The sequence below is a fragment of the Cebus imitator genome, unplaced genomic scaffold (genome assembly GCF_001604975.1).
Source record: "Cebus imitator isolate Cc_AM_T3 unplaced genomic scaffold, Cebus_imitator-1.0 Scaffold7, whole genome shotgun sequence".
Classification (NCBI taxonomy): domain Eukaryota; kingdom Metazoa; phylum Chordata; class Mammalia; order Primates; family Cebidae; genus Cebus; species Cebus imitator.
The window spans coordinates 8,887,199-8,908,529 of record NW_016107322.1 but is presented as its reverse complement, the minus strand read 5'-3'; the positions used below and the strand labels follow the sequence as shown (position 1 = coordinate 8,908,529).

Here is a 21,331-nt window from a genome sequence, read left to right as displayed (position 1 = left end):
AGATTATTAATGTCTACTTAAGATAGCTTGACAACTAACTTTAATTATTTTATTTTGAAATAAATATAGATTTACAGGAACTAGGAGAGATGCTACTAATATCTCTGGTAGTAGACATACTTCCTGTGTATACTTATTTTATTATTTTTTTTTTCCCATTTATTTATTTTATTGCATTTTAGGTTTTGGGTATACTTATTTTAAAATAAAAAAGACATCAGATTGATTATTAGTTTTATTTAATGTTGAATTTTGATGTATCTTTATAATTTCTAGATATGCTTTTTTGCAGATATGTGGTTTGCAAGTATGTAACTTGTCTTTTTTTTCTATAAACAAGAGCTTTAAGAGAATTAAAGTTTTTAATTTCAATAAAGTCAAATTTATTAATTTTATCTTTTGGTTAATGCTCTATTCTTCACCAAATTCTAGACACAAAGGATTTTCTCCTTTGTTATTTTTTAAACATTTGATGGTTTTGGGTCAGGCGCAATGGTTCACACCTGTAGTTCCAGCACTTTGGGAGACCAAGGCAGGTGGATTGCTTGAGCTCGGAAGTTTGAGAGCAGCCTGGGCAATGGGGCAAAACCGCATTTCTACAAAAACTACAAAAATTGGCTGGGCTTGGTGACGCATGCCTGTAGTACAAGGTACTGGGAAAGGTGAGGCAGAAGGATCACTTGGGTCTAGGAAGTCAAAGCTTCAGCGTGCCAAGATCATACCACAGGACTCCAGCCTGAGTCGCAGACTGAGACCTTGTCTCAAAAAATATATATATATGGATACATGGATTACACTATATATACACAATGGATTACACAAATATGTATGTATATATGGATTACACAATTAAATGTAAAGCATATAACTATATATATTACATATATAGTTTTTATATATACTACATATATAGTTTTATGTATATAAACTATATATTACATACATAGTTTTTATATATATTACATATATATAGTTTTATGCTTTACATTTAATTGTCTAATCCATTTTTGATTAATTTTTGCATAATTTGTAAGATTTTAGTCAAGATTGTTTATTTTTATTTTTGCCTATAGATATTTAACTCTACCATCATCATTGGTTGAAAAGACTATGCTTACTCCTTTGATTCATTTTTAAATATAAAAAAATAAAAAGAGTGATTGAAAGTCAAATTGACCAATGTTAGTGATACTATGTATTGAACTTAGAAACTATCAAAGCTAGCAAATGTCTACAAATACACATAGTAAGAAATAATGCATATAAATATGTTAATGATTCAAAGAAAACCCTCCAGAATGTATCCTAAGGTAGTAAGATATCATTGCTATTATCATATTTGTTTTTCTATAAAACTTAGTCTAGTTATCTTTAGATATCAAATGATAGATGACTTGTCTTATAAATTGGATTCTTAATCTCCAAGCTGCTTTGGCCTGCAAACATGTCAATAAGAACTGAAAGTGATGGATTTTCCTGATACTGATATTTGACAACTAGGAACTGTACAGAGAAAATCAAATTACTTGAATAAACTAATGAGCTCTCAAATGTCAATATGTAACTAAATAAAAAAATAGAAAAGATTACTCTTTATGTTGTTTCTTTCCGTAACATCCCATGAATCACAGAATTGTAGCGCCAAAATGCTGCTCTTTGACTTCATGTATTCCAGGGGTCATCATGGTATTTATACAATTGAATAACTGTTTCTGGGTAAAATACCTAAGAAAATGCTAATGATTCTTTTAAGTGTCAAATGATTTTGTTTGCTTGTTCAAGGAAATCAGTGAGGATGCTTAGCATAGTCATTAAGAAAGCAGGCTCGAGAGCCAGGATGCCAGGTTTCAAATCCCAACTCTCCTTTCTGTGTACCTCAAATACAGTGGAGAGAAAATAATGGTGCCCAAATTTTAGAGTTGTTTTGAGAATGGAGTAAGCCAGAAGTGTGAAACACAGAAATAAGCCTGGCCCTTAGTAAACACCAGAGATTATTATTAATTTTTTCTCCCTAACAAAATCGTTTCACCTGTTCCACATTCTCTTGCAGAGTCAGCCTTCTTCTCTCTATCCCACAGCATGGCAGCCCCTCCTCCCCAACTCTGACACTTACCACATTCTAGGTCATCTATTGAATGTTCTTTGATAGCAAGAGCCATGTCTTGGTTCTTGTTGTTGTGGTCGTTTGTTTTGTTAATGTTCTCATTTTTAAAATTGTGACAAAAAAACACATAACAAGAATTATACCCTCAGCCATTTTTAAGTGTACAGTTCAGTAGTGTTCAGTATATTCACATTGTTGTGCAACAGATCTCTAGAACTTTTTCATCTTGCCAACTGAAACTCTATACCCATTGAACAAAGCTTGTTCTAAGTATCTGTATCTTGGTGAGTACTGACCAAGTAGAAGGTACCGTAGAAAACTCTAGCAAACTAAATTTAAATCTTCCCTTGAACTATGGATTCATTTTTAAAATTTCTATCCATTTTCTTTTAACATATTATTTCCTCTTTTCCTATTATAAACTTAATTAATCAACTTAACCCTCATCCTACTATATCTGAATGTACAGTAGTTCTGCTCCCTCCACATTCTTCCAGGGTCCCATCCACCCCACACTGTCTTTATCATGTCTCTCTTTTTTTTTTTTTTCTTTTTTAGACAGAGTCTTGCTCTGTCACCCAGGCTGGAGTGCAATGGCATGATCTTGGCTCACCGCAACCTCTGTATCCTGGGTTCAAGCAATTTTCCTGCCTCAGCCTCCCAAAGAGCTGGGAAAACAGGTATCCGCCACCATGCCCAGCTCATTCTTGTATTTGAAGTAGAGACGGGGTTTCACCATATTGGCCAGGCTGGTCTCAAACTCCTGATCTTGTGATCTGCCTGCTTTGGCCTCCCAAAGTGCTGGGATTACAGGCGTGAGCCACTGTACCTGGCAGTATAATGTCTCCTTTTACACCTCACTTCCAAGTAACAAGCCCATATCAAACGGGGCTCCCTTAGGTTCTAGGATAACATAAAAGCTCATTAATTCCTTTAGTCATTACTAATCTCTACTTTGATACATTTATCTCCCTCTACTACTCTATGCTTATCCCGCAATTAAGCCAATATATTATTTTCCCGCCAAACCCAGCCAACCACAACCTCAGAGTTTTGCTTGTATACCTCTTTCGAGTTTTCTAAGTCCATCATTCATTCAGATTCACCTAGAAGCAACTTGTGGCCCCTCCTCACTCCTGCAGTATGCCCTGTCTGAAGACCCATACCCTACACCACCACCAGGATGGAATGTTCACTGTCACTTGATGAGGTGATTCAGGCTCATCACATGCAGCCTAGCACCACTGAGGTGCTCTTAAATCCCTTTTTACTCCTAATGATTAGGAAACCTAATAAAGACTCTTAAAAGATGATTCAAGAGAAAATATTCTCTGGTCCTGATGGCTCATACCTGTAATCCCAGCACTTCATGAGGCCAAGGTAGAGGGGTCATTTAAGGCCAGGAGTTCCAGAGCAGCCTAGGCAACAGAGTGAGTTGAGATCACATCTCTAATATCACATCATAGGTGCATGTAAACATATATACACACACATATATGTATAATGTACTCACTCAATATGAATAAGCAAAGAAAAGAAGAAGGAAAATGAGGCAGTTGGATTTAGATAAAGTTGTTTATGTCTATACCTTATGAAAAAATACATATATGTTTATATGCATACACACACATATATATATGTATAATGTACTCATGCAATTTGAATAAGCAAAGAAAGCAAGAAGAAAGAAAATGAGGCTGGTGGATTTATATAAAACGTTTTCTATCAAATATACGTTATGTTATGGAAAAAACAGTTACATTATATTTCCATATATATATACTGTAAAGTTTATTCCAAAATATTCATTCAGACTTAAATGTTAGATAATCACACAAAAAATGTAATGATTGCTTTATGCTTACACCGGTAGGAAATGGCCTGACTCACAGAAAGGGATACATTTGTCCCTTGATATCTAGAGGAGACTGGTCCCAAGACGCCTGCAGATACCGAAATCACTGGATGCGCAATTCTACCTTATAAAATGGTATAGTATTTGCATATAGGTACACACATCCTACTGTATATATTAAATTATCTCTTGATTACTTGTAATACCTAATACTGTATAAATGCTATGCAAATAGGTGCTATACCATATGATTTGTAATGTTTCTTGTTAGTGTATTTTTATTGGATTTTAAAAATTATTTTGAATTCGCAGTTGGTTGACTCCTTAGATGAGGAGCTGACAAATGTGTAGGGCTGCTAAGATAGGTACTAAAGGATGGCCTTGTCTCTGCCCGGGTGTTAATTTAAGCTCAATTTTCAGGCCCTGTCTGTCATGCCATCCAAACTTCTGCCTCTCTTACAACCCTTGCTTGGATTCTCTCCAAGGGCTAGAGCTATGGTCAGAATGTGTATATCCCCCCGAAAATTCATATGGTGAAATGTTATCCCCCAAGGTGATGACATTGGAAGTGGAGCCTTTGGAAGATAATTAGGTGATAAGACAGAGTGCCTCTAAATAGGATTAGGGCCTCTTCACCTTGTGGAGACACCATCTATGAACCAGGAGGTGGGGCCTTACCAAAACTCAGCCATGCTGGCTCTCTCAGTTCAGGCTTACAGGCTCCAGAGCTTTGATAAATAAATTTCTTTTCCTTAAATGCCACCCAATTTATGGTATTTTCTTGTGGTAGCTTGAACAGACTAAGACACCCAAAGATACTAAACTACTGATGTCTTAGTAGCCAAAGAAGGGCTGTGCTAGAAAACCCCAGAGAGTTAAGAGAACCACCCCAACCTGGGGCTTGGTAATGCTTTCATAAAGTATTTCTTGGGAAATAGTGAAAAAAAGTGGATCAACATCTAATTGACAAAAATGTATAAGGATTTTTAATTCAGAAATGGGTGGTTGAGAATTGCTTTTGAAAATCTCCTATAAGGAGAAACCAATTCTAATGGTATATAGTGGAGAGAATATGTTAACACTACTGAACCACAACTCTTAGCAGTTAAATCATAGGCTGTAAGAAACATCTATAAAGAAAACACTTTCAGAGTTAAACAGAACTTCACCTATTGTTTTTACTTCTATACTTCTGTAAAGACCTTATCCTATATACTGACTAATGCTTAAAAGAAGTGCAACCTTCCTTAATTTTTGAAACCTTGTTGGAGCTGTTTCAGAACATTATAGATGTACATTATAAGATGTACATTATAATTATCAGAAACAAATTCAGTCTAAAGAAGGGAAATTGGAAATCTATAATCCTGCTGAAACACAAATCCTGAGAGAAAAGCATATGAGTTACTGCACAAAATTATATTTCCTAAGCATAATGTCAACCTACATACATTTTCAGTAAAATCAACTTGCATCCACACACCAGTTGAAATCTAATAAATTAAAAATTTATAGTAAGAGGCCAGGTGCAGTGGCTCATGCCTGTAATCCCAGCACTTTGGGAGGCCAGTGCAGGAAGATGGCTTAAGGTCAAGAGTTCAAGACCAGCCTGGGCAACTTGGCAAAATCCCACCTCTACTAAAAATACAAAATTACCCAGGTGTGGTGGCACCCACCTGTAGTCCCAGCTACTTGGGAGGCTGCAGAGGGAGAAACGTTTGGACCTGGGAGGCAGAGGCTGCAGTGAGCTGAGATCGCACCACTGTACACTAGCCTGGGTGACTGAGTGAGACTCTATCTCAAGAAAAAAAAATAAATTATAATAAGAAATAAACTCAAAACCCTAAATTATTTTTCTTAACTTTATATAAAAAAGGGTTTCTGGGGTTGAAAACCAGAGCGGACCTCAATGTATTTTGTCTCGTTAACTGTTAGTATCACTATGAATATTTTTCCTTGTCATATTATCCATATATGGATATCCATAATAGGATATCCATAATATCCTATTATGGATAGGATCTATATGACTGCAGACCTCAGGATCATACTCAGAATTATACTGTCTATGGGAAAAATCTATTAAAAGTAGAGGACACGATGACTTCACTTCATTTGTGTGCTTTTCCTGGTGTCTGAGTTAATTCAGGCTAATTGTCAGTGAATGGCAACTTGAGACTTGAGAGAGCGTTTGAATACAGTTCATTCAATCAACAGAAAGAAACCTCATATCAAAATACAGCATTATACATATTTAAATACATCACAAGTTCAAACATGTTCCCCAGATGTAGCAATTTCACACCTTCATTTGTGAAGATCAAAGGAGAGACCTGTATTTGAAAGCATCTGATGGAGTATGACAAAATTAAAAGGCACATTCACAAAACAGCCCAAATAACACAATCACAATATCCTGTGAAGTACCTTGAGCTAGGAGTGTCTTTCAGTTGTTTAGGTATCTTCCCCTACCACCTATCACCACCACCAAAAATATCAGAAATCTCTCCTGATATTTGTAGAAATGCAAATAGAGAAAATTACTAACAATGAAAAACAACAACAACAATGAAAACAGTTGCTCCTATATTCATTTTGGTCCACACCTATAAATATTAGTTCGAGTCCAACTCATTGCCACGGAGTTTACATTTAAGTGGGTATGTTTGCTTGTATCATTATTTGTTTTAAGAAAGACACACAATGATGATAGTTGTTTCCCACTCCTAGACTTACTTAACAGACTTCAAGTATAATCACTCATTAATTTCTTAGTCTGAACCTACCAAATAAAAGAAAAAACCTCAGTATATTTGGAAGGGAAAGTAGCCTGAGAATGAGCAAAGTACTGTCAGTTCTTCTCAAGAAAGGTAATGTCAGCTCCTGAGAAGACAAATTGCCTGCTTTCAGAACAAATAGAAAGAGAACAGAAAATGAAGACTCAAACAGTAAGATTATCCAACTTAATTGGGACCAAAGTTAAAATCATCAAGTACAAGTTACTCAAGGATTTATTAGGAAATTTGTGGCCATCTGTTGTTTCCATGTGGTTAATTAATTGTTCCACATTTTAAAATAGTTGAATCTTACCTAAAATTATGGGTGTATGACACAGAGAATCTAACATTACAGCCATACAATAATATTTATTAAACACTAGAAATATTTTATAACCGTGTTTCCTACTGAGAAGGAAGTTAGATACAGTTACTTCAATGTAACAGTAAATATCATTTAATCTACACAATAATAATTACATATAAATTCCTCAAAAAGTTAAACAGAATTACCATATGACTTGATAATTCTACTCTTAGGCATAAACTTAAGAAAATTCCCAAATGAAACCGTATGCACATACAAAAATGTGTACAAAAACTTTCATAGCAACATTGTTGATAAAGATAAAAAGTGGGAGTAAGGTAAATGTCTGTCATATGATGAATGGATAAATAAAAAGTGGTATGTTGATACCATGAAATATTACTCAGCAATAATAAAGAATAAAGTGCTGATACATGCTACAACAAACATCATCCTTGAAAACATTAACGCTAAGGGAAAGATGGTATTATAGTCACACAAGATAATATGTTGTATTATTCCAACATATGAAATGTCCAGAATAGGAAAATGTATAGCTATAGAAATTAGATTAGCATTTAGTTAGGGCTGGGGTGGGAGGGTGCAGGAATGGGAACTCACTGCTAATGGGTATAGAATTTATTTTAAGGTAGATGAAAATGTTCTAAATTTGATTATCATGTTCCTTGCACAACCCTGTGAATATACCAAAAACATTGACGTGTATATATTAAATGAGTAAATGATACGGTATGTGAAATATATCTCAATAAAGCACTTTCTGTAAAAATCTCTCTATGACTTGGGCTTTTTGCATTTCAATTTATCTTGTGTCTTTATGATGTGTAAAGGTATTTTGCCTAGATAATATTCACTTACAGCCAAAATAAAAATAAAAACTGAAACTTACATATTTATGAACTTGAAGATATCAAGGAAGTTATTTTCCTTGTCTTCATTTTTAATGCCACCTGTGCCCTCTCATACTAAAGCCAGTCCACTTCTGCAACCTCTCTTCTTTGTACAGATAAACCATCAATTTAATTTTTGATTTAAAGCAAACAGAAGCATTATGTTTGTACAGTGTGCCATGGTTTTGCTATTCTTGCAATCTGTGACCTATAAATAATGCAAGACCTTTTTCTTCTCTAAATGACTTTCATGCAGCATGAGTCTTGATACATGAAGCCAAAAAGTAAAAGAGAAAAAGACAAATAGAAAGAGAAAGAAAAAACAAGAAATCATTCTGAAGTCATGGAATTCAATCTATTTCCAGTCCCACAATTGAATTATGAAGCACATCTATTCTCTCTTGTAGCTGCATCAAAAGCCCACTTTTGAACATGTAGTCATTTTATTTATCAGAGCTCAAGGTAAATCACAGCTTATCTGAAACGTTTCCTGTGTTTTGTTTTAGCTGTAAGAAAAAAAAAAAAAAAAAAAAAAAAAAGATCGGTTTCTATGTGACCCCTGACCTTTGAACCAAAACCTCCTTGCCACTAAAGTGTTCAGAACCTCATTTAATCTCTCCTCTCTGCACTGGCACAGTGCTGAGAAAAGGAAACGGAAAAAATAATCTGGGGACTTCATCAATTTTTCATGAATTTTCATTTAGGCCAGAACCCCCTCTTACCCTGGTCGATAGATCAAGCTGCTGTCACATATTTGCCACCTGGGGCTACAGCTGCTATCTCTAGAGGCTGCGGCTGACTTGGGCTACATCACAGGCAGCTACAATCTCTGTGAGGACCCCTGTGCTCCTTCTGCTCCATAAACAGGGAGCACCAGTGTTCAGAGCTGAAACTCTATCTGCACGAGCTACACCATGGCTCCCTTGGTGGTCCCACTGGAAAACTACGTATTAACTTTTTGAGTGCTAGGTCTCCTGCTTATGAACTCTGTAACTGTTTTCTAACTATTTAAAAATCATTTTTGCCTAGAGGTTATTCCTGAGTTCAAGAGACTCAAAAAACACTTTCCGGATAGCTTTTTTTTTTCCCCTAAAACAAGAAAAAAACTAAAAGCAAACATGAGGTGATTAGATCTGAATCATTGCAATGATTGGCCCTGAAGATTTCTTCCCTCTGCTGTATTGTTTCAGAACATAATGCTGAAGCATGTATTGAAGGAAAACAAAAACCAAAATGAATATAATATGGTAAAGAAATGGCTGACTTCTAAAAAAAACCAGTCAACACAGATGGTTATCAATAAAATTCCACATTTCATATTGTAGTAGAATTTAACATTTCTGAAATTAAAAATGACAACCAAGATGAAGCAAAAATGTAAAAAAATTTCTATATTTTTATCAATAATCATTTCACAATAAAACTTGTGACATGTTTATGTCCTACGTATCAATACACCCTTGACTACTTAGCCATATCTAGGTCAGTGGTCCTCGACTGACTTTCTCTCCCGAGGAATATTTCCAACGTCTGGAGGCATGCTGGTTGTCTCAACAGGTTTAGGGAGGATCCCACTGGCATCTTGTGAACATATGCCAGAGTGTGTCTAAACATCCTACAATGCAGAGCACAACACCCCCGCCACCGCGCATACATAATAAATACATTTCTGATCCTAAATGTCAGTAATGTAGAGGCTGAGGTACCCTGGTCTAATTCTCCACCCTCCATTCAGAGCCACATTCTAGGACAGAACCAACAACATTTGCTACTTCCATTCCACCACCACTCACTCTTCAGCTGTTGTACCCTGTCCCCATCACTAGAGCCCACAGAACCTGTTTATTTGACTAGCATGTGGCATTTGCATTGTGACAACCACTTTTAGTACTCTTGGATTTTGTTTGTTTGTTTTGAGACAAAGTCTCATTCTGTCGCCCAGCCCAATGTGACGAGGCGCAATCTCAGCTCACTGCCACCTCTGCCTCCCAGGTTCAAGCGATTCTCCTGCCTCAGCCTCCTGAGTAGCTGGGATTGCAAGCTAAATTTTGCATTTTTAATAGAGTTGGGGTTTCAACATGTTAGCCAGGCTGGTCTTAAACTCCTGGCCTTAAGTGATCCGCCTACCTCAGCCTCCAAAGTGCTGGGATTACAGGTCTGAGCCACGACACCCAGCCTCACTTTTAGTCCTCTTGAAAGTATTCCTTAGTTATTATTGCCACTTCACTACCCACGTTCCATCACTCTGATACATCTACTAAGCCTGATCCTTTTGCATGAGCAATTATTTCCTTGACTACCACTAAATATTGTTGTTCTAAGCAATGGGATTGGACTCACCCCTTATTAACTGCTCCCTGCACACAGCCTGCCTGGCAATCACATCTACTCCTACTTACTTCCATGGCTTCAATACCTATCTTGGAAAAAATCTCTGCCCTCAAATTCAGAATCTGTTTCTTTAATGAAACTGGAGCTATTTTAAGCTTACTATTTCATTGGTATGTCCAAAAAATACAGCTAAAGTTTACCACACTCTTCTGTCCCCCAGAAGACAGAAGAGTGTGGTAAACTTTAGCTGTATTTTTCCTGTACCTACCCTCCTAGGAATGGTAGCTCTATAATATAGCCAGTCACTCAGCCAAAAAACCAAAACAAACTAAACAAATCTAGTAGTCATCCTCTGCTTCCCCAAACTGACCATAATGTAACATAGTTTACAGTTCCTAAATGTGTTTCAAACTGTTTCCTCCTTTCAACCTTCACACCTATTTTCAGTTCAGAATCTAGCATCAACTCTTTTCTAAATTATTTGACAATTACCTAACACCTCTCTGACTTCAATCATCATATCTTTAATGCAATCTTCAATTATCTTTCAAAGATTCTCTTTTCTCATATCAAAATAGTTTAGAATTTGATTCAACATATACCTACCTTTCTAATTTCCTCTGCCCCCAACCTCATTTCCAGACATCTGGCAGTTCTCCAAATAACACAGCATTCATTTAAGCTTCCATTCTTTCTACCAGGATGGTCTTTCAACTTCAATTTCTACCCAGGACATTCTTACCTGACCTTAAATCACAGCTCAAAGAATGTATCCTCTCTCTCTTTCTTTCTCTCTCTCTCTCTCTCTCTCTCTATATATATATATATATATATATATAGATGTATAGATATAGATAGATATCTATAGATCTATCTATATATAGATAACATATCTATATGCCTATAGATATATAAACTGCAAACAATCTAAATGCTTACCATTATCATTGGCTAAATATATTGTGCAATCTATNATATCTATAGATCTATCTATATATAGATAGATATCTATAGATCTATCTATATATAGTTTACATATCTATATGCCTATAGATATATAAACTGCAAACAATCTAAATGCTTACCATTATCATTGGCTAAATATATTGTGCAATCTATATAATAGAATACTCTCTCTCTCTTTCTCTCTCTCTCTATATATATATAGAGAGAGAGAGAAAGAGAGAGAGAGTATTCTATTATATAGATTGCACAATATATTTAGCCAATGATAATGGTAAGCATTTAGATTGTTTGCAGCTTTTTTTTAGCAGAATGTATCCTCTTAGAATCATATCTAAAATTTACCTATCTAGGAAGAATTAGATATCTTCCCTCCAGATTTGCATAGTATTTTTACATGTCTTTATAATAAGCTATATTATCTATTTAGTTTATTATAGTAACTATTTATTTACATGTTTGTCATCACAACTAGAATGTGAGCTCTTGGAGAATGGATTGGAATGTGTCTTCTTCTATATTTAACACTTCTTTCAGTGGCTATCCACCTTCTATTAATAGATTAAGTGAATGTACCCAAATGAGTACCTATGTTGAGTTTTCTAAAATACGAAGATCAGTTTAACATAATCTGAAGTTGTTCCTCTAGAGCTGTTCCTTTATCATTTTATAAAAATGCACACTATTTACCAATAGGTACTGAAAAATCACAACACTTTGACCCAAATTTCCATATTAACACATTTTATGAAATACATAAGGAAAGAAAGAAGACTGATAAGCTAATGGAAAGAGATGAGCAATATATAAATGAATACTATTTGACCTTGTGATGCTTCAAATGGAATAAACTCTTGACATGGCATTAGAAGAAAGAATTTTATTCACTACCTAATCCAATTTGCAAGCCTTCTTGTTTTCCTCTCTAGGTCATGAGTAATTCAAGCATTTCTTAAAGCTCATGTATTTCAAAATAAAAAAATATTACTGTCACATTACACACACACAAATCATGGTTTAAAATATTCTTCCTAAAACAGTTTGATTCACTATTATTGACACAATTAGAAAAGAAACCAATTTTTTAGATGAAATAAAAATAAAGATATGTGTGCTGGGACCAATTTTAACAAAGCAAAGGCTTAGGATAAAAAGTAAATGTATAACTGCCAAACAATAAAATGATTGGCCAATTTTTATAGACTTTAATTTTGAAATTTAAAATTGTATTAAAAATTTAAAGGAGTTATTTGCTGCTTAGATAAAATTTTTAAACATTATGAAAAACTCAAAATTCTTAATTTTCACGTATTTAAAACAGACCAGATTTCATTCAGAGTGTTTCTTCAAATATGGAACAATTCCCTAAAAATAAAAATTAGAAGATTCAGGATCTGGTCTAGGATCCCTCATTAATTTATTGTCTGCATCTTGGTCACCTAAACTTTATGAGCATCATTTTCTTTATCTAGAAAATGGGAGAATAATGGCAGTCATATTTACTATAGAAAGATCTGTTGGGGAAAAAAATCAATAAAATTTGGGATTGAAGTATTTCAACATGTTTGATAAGTTTCCAAAATAGGATGTTTCCAAATAGAAATGGAACAGGTATGGATATTTGCATTCTTGAATTTTTGTGTGTATATTTCAAATTGCATTAAATTGCATTTAATTTAAGGGCTTTTTGAAGTATCATTTTATACAAATTAAACTATTTGGTGGCCAGTATAAAATGCCATTGTTAACTAAAGTCCAAATGCTCATATCTCAAGGTACTTCACATAAAATAAAAAAATATGAGTCTTAGGATTCTCCTAGTCTTTTCCTGTTGGAATTATGCATTTCCAGCATCAGTAGATTCCAGATTTCTTAGCAGAAACTATAACTCAGATGCAGACACCTAAGAACAAAAGCCTTCGCTGGGATAGTTGCATAAGAAATAGTATCTTTTTATTTACCAAAAGAAAGACATAAGCCCATGAGCTATTATTTAGGAGAAAATATATGCAGCTATATACCTAAGACTCTAGCATCTTGAAATTTCCCAACTCTCTTATCTTTGAAGATGTACATGACAACAAGAAAGCTGAAGAGTACAAACATTTTAAGGCATAATTGTTGGCATCTTATGCACAATTTAGTCTAGATAAAATCTTTCCTCAAAACAGATAACTTAATATCAAACTTGCATTGTATTATTTATATTACAACCCCAAACCTTCAGTTACAAATGAGAAAAATAACTATCCTATTTTTAATTTTGTTCTAGAAAAGGATCCATGAAGTTATGGAGTCAATGTTCAAACTGATGGAAAACACTGATATCTTGATTTACCACTGTTATTTGCACTATCTTATGAAAAAAAATAAATATATAAAAACACCAATAGTAAGGCATGTCCTTAGCTATTTCTGATTACCAAGTTTGAGTAGAAGTGAGAAACCCTCCTATATATGAATATTCTGTTCCCACAGACAGCAGGTCTCTTCTCTGATAAGCTTTATCATAAATGAATAAGTAAATTAAAAAGTATAATTGCCGTTATTGTTGGCGTATTCTCCTTGCCATACCTCATAATTCCTGAATGGAGCCTGGAAATAGAAGAGTAGGGATAACCTACAGAATAAGAGAGTATGTTCTTTCTAATGTTGCTGATAAAAGTTAGATTTCAAAGTAAATGTATATATCTATATGTGTGTGGGGTGCGTGTATAAATAATTACCTTTAAATTGATAACAGAAATAGGGACAATATTAAATGTACACCTTGTCATGCTACACATAAACTTTTCATTTTAACATAGCCAACTTTAAGGTCATGCTACACATAAACTTTTCATTTTAAGATAGCCAACTTTAAAACTTGACTACGTCTCTCATTAATTCAAATCTTAAGTATGAACAGCATCATTAACGCTTTGCCTTCTTATAATAACATATTGACCACCCTGATTTCATATAAACAAATTTTCTACAACTCCCTGGCTTGATATTATCCCGACCAGACTTCTTTGAAGAAGGCCGAGTAAAATTATGCAGTGTGTTGATCGTTTGATTCTTTGGGCTTTAGCATCTATGGGAACACATCAAAACTTACTTGAAATAAATAAAAGTAAATGTGCCTATGAGGCTCATTATATTCACTTACATGCCACTTCCAGAGATGCATTTCGACTCACTGCTTCACCAAGATAGTTCCTTGCAACACAAATGTAGCTTCCTTCATCAGGCTTACTTCTGCGCCCGTGCACGATGCGCAGGAAGAATAAGGATCCGCTGGGCAGAAGCATCCTGTGGGACCGGGGATCATCCTTGTCAGTCTCCACCCGCTCCCCATCTTTGTACCACTCAATGGTGGGTGTTGGCCGGCCCTCGGCCTTACAGTTCAGAGTCGTGGGCTCTCCCTTAGAGACGATGACATCGGAAGGGTGCTCCACAATCCGCGGGGGAAAATCTTCCTGGCGAAGACGCGATCCTACAAAACATGACAGAATAAAGACAAGCTTTAACATTTCCTTATCAAAACCTTCAGTTTCACTTAGGTTCCTGATGGTCAAATTAAACCCTTCGATTATTCCACTGAATATGATTTTGCTTATGTTTCATTTGGTGTAAGTGTCTCATAAGTCATCCCAACTCCTTTGTGGAATGGGGCAATATATCAATACATTAATATGTTAACTCTAAGGAGTTAGGTTTAACGTGTTCCATGAATCAAGACAAGCAAAAGTAAAACAGAACAAGAGATTTTCTTCTGGGGTCAGCATGGGGATTAAGATGAGTAAGACTAATTTCCTGTCCTCAGATTGCTTACTGTATACTGGGGAAGAAAGCCACGTCGGCAAACACCTAGAAGACACACATAGATATCATTTAGTGTGCCGCCAATGTGTTATCAGACTAACACAAAAAGAGACCTGCAAATTATGTACAAAGATTATCTCCATTTAACAGATGAGTCAAAAGCTTAGGAAATGATGTCAGTTGCCCAGGAATGTAGATAAAGCAGGCAGTGGAGGCAGGATTTAGAACTCAAGTGTATTTGACTGAAGAGCTCAAGTATAAATCACTATGTTAAGATGGAATGTGGCTGCATAGAAGTATATGAGAAATGTACCATAGGCAGAAAGAAAAAAATCAAAAGTTAACTCTAAATCAAGCATAATAAGAGATCTCTTAACCGAAAAAAATGACATTTAGATTGAGCTGTAAAGAATGAAAATATGACAACTAAAAGAGAAAAGCGTCATGCAAAGGACACCATCGGCAAAAAGAGAAAGAAATGAGAGTTACGTGCATGCTACATTTCACAATCAGGAAGGAAGATGACATGGCAGAAAAAGGTGTAAGGCAGTCTTATAGCCTGAGACAACGGGCTTTATACCATGCTCAGGATTATGACTTTATTTCGCCTGGCTCACAGATTTTAAGGAGGCAGTGACATGACTATGTGTATAATTGAAAGATACTTTTAGTCTGCCTTATCAATAAGGGATAGCAATGGAGATATGAAGACAGTTGTAATTTACTTTGATAGTCCAAGAGAAAAATAAAAAGAATATGAGCTTGGGAAATGATGGTTTAGGTAGAAAAGAAGAAGGAAAAATACACCATTATCATTAAAAAAAAATGCTTGACAGAATTTGGTATATCCCTCCACACAGTACAAAGAAAGAGAGATCGTACCAGTGACTTCCCTGCGAATGCAGTAAAAGTGGTACCATACGGGGCATAAGAAATAGGAAGAGAAGGACCTGCTGATATTTTATGATCAAATTTTTGCGTAATGTGTTATTTTGAATATTTTTCATTTATATGGTGTCCATTACCATTATTTGTGAAAATGTCCTACCAGCTGCCACAAGTAAATCAAAAGGAGCTGCTCAGAGGAATCACCGTATGTGGGGACAAAATGATGATATAGAGAAGCGCTTCTTAAAAGTTTGCTCTTATAACTTTCTAACCAGTCACTTACTATGAGCACATTTCTCTTTAATAGATAGCAGTAAGCTTTGCTTCTCAATGTTACCTCAGTTCACTCCCAATATTAATTGAAAATACACATTTTAATGTATTAAAGGGGATTTAATTTAGTCATATAAACATTTTTTTCTGAAGTGGGCTAATTTTTAAAGGTTGCTATTATTTTTTAATCACATCAGTCCAAAAAGGAATGTATACATTACAAGTGTTAGATACTCAACACTCAAGAGTGATTTATGGTTCACAGGCCAGAAATTTAAAAAGGACTAAAGAGAACCAAAGCATCTAGAGAGGTAATTACAGTATACATCACAATAACAAAGGTTATACTGGGTCTTAAAGCAACGAGAAATTTAGAGAATATAAAAGTGATGATGATTTTTAAAATTCATTATCAAGAAAGTTCACAAAGTGTTTAGATAGCACTGGCTAAATATGAGTAGCTTGCAAATCAGAAACATATTCTCAATGTAAAGGTCTGGAAACACAGCCACAGATTCTGAACCTAAAATACATCAAGAGTTTATGCCACTTTTCATGTAACAGGCATGTAGTAGGCTACAATCATCTGTTTAGATAGCCTCTTTGTTCTCCTTTAATATCCCTATGCACAGTGACCTACATTCTCCCTACTGCAAAAACTGTTCTACTATTAAAAGTAATCGAGTAAATTTTCCATGCTACTAGGGCGTTATTTACTATGTCAACTTGTCTTTAACTTCTTAGGCAGTAGGCCTGGAGAAGGGCTGAATAAGAAGAGTTGAATAAAATACACTGATATTTATTAAATAAAATATAAAATAATAGATTTATTTTTAAAAAGTGATAAAATATCTAAGCAATTTAGCAAGAAGATTTAAAATCCAGCATGTCCAATGAGCACAGAAAGAATTTTACTCATTTATCATTACAATATATGTAAACTATGTTACCTAAAGATTATAGTACTGTCACAACAGGGTACTCTTTTAGTAATTTTACTCCTACTTTTATAAAAACATCAAGGAACATCTACAACCTAAATGTAAAAAGTAAAGCTATAAAATGATTACAAAAAATTAGAGAGGCAAAGTTTTATGATTTTGAGTTAGGTGATACCTTATGGGATGTGATACCAAAAGCGGAAGCAACAGAAGAAAAAATAAATAAACTGGATGTTATATAATGTTTAAATATTTGTGCTTGAAAGAATACTACGCACTGAATCAGAAAAAAAAAATCTGCAAATCATATACCGGATAATGGATTTATATCCAGAATATTCAAAGAACTCACAACTCAATAAAACTATAAATAATCAAATTTTATAATGGGCAAAGACTGGAATAAGAAGCTGGACAAATTTGACAAAGAAGTTAGACAAATAGTAACCACATAAAGAGATACACCACATCATTAGCTGTTAGAGAAATACAAATCAAAACTACAATGAAATACACTTCATACTCACTAGGATGTATATAATCAAAACAATGTAAAATAACAAGTATTGCCAAAGGTGTGAAAAAACTGAAAGCCTCATCCATTGCTGGTGTGAATTTAAATTGTACAGTCACTTTGGAAAACAATCTGGAAGGTCCTCAAAATGTCAGACGTAGTTACCACATGACCCAGCAATTTCACTCCTCGATATTTATCACCCCAAAATGAAATCATACAACCACACAAAATTTACTCATGAATATTCATAGCAGTATTATTTGCAATGGCCAAGAAAGTAGAAACAACTCAAATGTCTACCAACTGAACTGATAAAAAGAGAGAATCAACAGGATAAATGTCCATGATAAACGGATAAGTAAAATGTGCTATATCTATACAATGAAATATTATTCAGCCTTAAAAATGAAGTATGAATAAGGCATGCTACAACACAGATGAACATGGAAAATATCAGTGAAAGAGGCTAGTTGCAATGGATCATATATTATACAATTCCATTTATGTGAAATGTCCAGAGTAGGAAAATCAATGGACATAAAATGTAGATTAAAACTTGCCTAGGGCTGAGCTATGGAAGTGGGGAATGGAGGGGGTCTGGGAAAGTGCTTCCCATAGGGATGGGATTTCTTTAAGGGTGACCAATATATTCTGAAATTCATTATGGTGATGATTTTATTACTCTTTGAATGTAATAAAGATTATTATATTGTATACTCCAGGTGAGTTTTGTGGTATATGAATTGTATCTCAAGCAAATTTTTGAAAAATTGATGGATAAAAGAACACCATGAACAAGCTTAATAAAAGGTGTATAACAATTTGTGCTTGCTCCTAACAATAGTTAACATGATTTTCTTCATTTATAATTTTAGGCTCTAATGAAATCATCAGGTTTGCAATAGATAATTAGGACATAAAATACACTTTAAAGGTCTCACCAGCCAGATAGATAGATAGATTAGACAGAAAGGGAGAAAGAAAGATTAGAAAGATAGATATACAGAAATACTGCTAAAATCTAAGTTTTAGGCTGATATTAAAAATATGGGTTAATCTCCATAATTCTGAGCTTTCCTAAATTCAGACATTAGATAACAATAGCAGTTATTTTAAGACAGACCCAATGCGTGAGCCTTACATAAGTCTTTGGATTCTTTAAAATTGTGTGTGAAAATAAGTATTATTGTGTAAAGGGGAGGTTGCAGTGGTGGGGGGCAGTGTAGCTTTCATCATATTCCCAAAGAGGTTGGGCCTTTAAGATTGCCAAGGAGCACTAAATTACTGGGCATTCTGTATGATTGGACAAAACAACTGCATTAGTTGGTCAGAAAATAAAGCTGAGTTGTCAGCAAAACTGACCGGGGATTCAGAATAGAACACAAAGGGGGAGTAGGGGTTGCTCATCACATGAAGTGCCATGAAACAGCTCAACCTCAACAGCTTTGCTATCTAAAGAGTGAGCCGCTCAGCTAGCAACAAAAGCGTCATCCAAAGGTGGGGGTTGCTCATCACATGAAGTGCCATGAAACAGCTCAACCTCAACAGCTTTGTTATCTAAAGAGTGAGCCGCTCAGCTAGCAACAAAAGCGTCATCCAAAGGTGTATTAGAAATAGAGGATCTTAGGCCCAAACTCACATATCTGAAATCTGAATCTTCAATTTAATAAGATTCCCCACTCTTCATCAGATATTTCTATGCACAATACCATTTGATAAGCACTGCTCAAACCAGTTGTGTTGTTTTTCTTTTTCTTGAGATGGAGTATTGTTCTGTTGCCCAAGCTGCAATGCAATGGCACCAAATCTGCTCACTGTAACCTCTGCCTCCTGGGTTCAAGAGATTCTGCTGCCTCAGCCTTCCAAGTAGCTGGGACTACAAGCATGCACTACCATGCCCAGCTAATTTTGTATTTTTAGTAGAGACAGGCTTTCTCCATGTTGGTCAGGCTGGTCTCAAACTCCAGACCTCAGGTGATCCACCAGCCTGGGCCTCCCAAAGTGCTAGGATTACAGGCACGAGCCACCTCACTCGGCCTCAAACCAGTTTTTATAAGGCTCTGAGCTAACCATATTTTTAAAAGAAGAGGAAGAGGGGGAGAGGGAAGAGAAAGAGGAGGAGGAGGAGGAAGAGGAGGTAGCAAAGAAAACTTATATAGCCTGTGAAGCTTGAAATATTTACTAAGGTTTGCCCACTCTGCTCAAGTACCTGATTATCATTTTCCATTATAAAGTTCATTTTTAATTTAAATTTATTTTGTAAATAAATAAATTTATAAATATCTCTTCTACATATTTCAAATGAAAATTATTTTGATAGCAATGTTAATATTGCCCATATAATGAGAAATTATTCAAGACTCCTATGTGAACAGATAGGCTAAGTGATGTATGAAAATAACTCTAACTCTCTACAATTTTAATTTCATTTGTGGCTGATATCATGCCTGGCATCTTTTTATATCTCAAGTAGTAATTGGGCCATCAGTCAAGTTTTAATTAAAATAATTTCTTCAATTCTCTTCAATACAAATATACATGTGTGTATATGTGTGTGTGTGTGTGTGTGTGTGTGTGTGTGTGTGTGTGTGTGTATGTGTGTGTGTATTTCCTCTCTCTTTTATAATAATAAAAGAAAGATGATGAAAATTGGTCAGAGGGTCCTACAGATGAATATTCAAATGCTTATTTGTACTGTCTAAGAAAGTAAGCTGTGAAATCTTCATGTAAATTGTCCATAATAGAATAATTTGGAGAAGCAGAATTAGAATTCATGACATTTAATCCAAAATGTGCCAGGTTTCTTTAGAAATGAACAGAGAACCAAGTAAATAATGCAAATGGCATCTAGGCTAATTCCAAAGTCCCCTTCTAAAGATGATTTCAATAAAATGTATCACAGGAATATTGCCAGTCATAATTTAAGCAGAAAATATTTTCCTTTATTTTCAAAGCCTGCTTCTCAAACTACCTTTAACAGAATCATCTGGGATTTTTTATTTTTCTATTGCTTCATGTATTTGCATGTCATCCTGGCCCAGGGACCATGCTAATCTCCTCTGTATTGCTCTAGTTTTAGTATATGTACTGTCAAAGTGAGCACTAAGATATCTCTTTAAATACAGATTTTTTTTTTTTTTAGACAGAGACTTGATCTGTTGCCCAGGCTGGAATGCAGTGGCACAATCTTGGCTCACTGCAACCTCTGCCTCTCAGATTGAAGCAATTCTCATGCCTCAGCCTCCTGTGTAGCTGGGACTACAGGCATGTACTATCACATCTGGCTAATTGTTTGTATCATTAGTAGAGATGGGTTTTCAACATATTGGCCAGGCTGGTCTCGAACTCCTAGCTTAAGCGATCCTCCTGTATAGGCCTCCTGAAGTGCTAGGATTACAGGTAAGAGCCACATTACCTGGCCAACAAATTCTTAGTCTCCATAGTGAACAAGACGCATCAGAAATTACCAGTGACAGGTTTCATGAAGCTACATTTTTTCCATGCTTACCAGAAGATCACACAGTTAGACCTGGCTAGATGTAGCATTCCACAGCATCATCAAGTTAGTCAGCCAGATGCAGATGCATCTTTGAATAACGTTCTAATCACCTTAATTTACATAAGGGATTATTTCTGCTTCTCAGAGACTCTCAAACA

The 21,331-nt window shown here is 35.2% G+C and overlaps 1 protein-coding gene and 1 non-coding gene across 2 annotated transcripts in view; both read right to left on the bottom strand.

Moving 5' to 3' along the window:
- The window catches only part of ROBO2 (roundabout guidance receptor 2), a 1,330,354-nt gene that overhangs the window by 526,455 nt on the left and 782,568 nt on the right, over positions 1–21,331 (bottom strand). The window contains exon 2 of the mRNA XM_037742645.1: positions 14,400–14,726. Coding sequence (XP_037598573.1) covers positions 14,400–14,726 — 327 coding nt within the window. The remainder of the gene's footprint in view (positions 1–14,399; positions 14,727–21,331) is intronic.
- LOC119472988 lies at positions 20,671–20,777 on the bottom strand. The gene has a single exon (XR_005202158.1). It is a non-coding gene; the product is annotated as a U6 spliceosomal RNA (small nuclear RNA).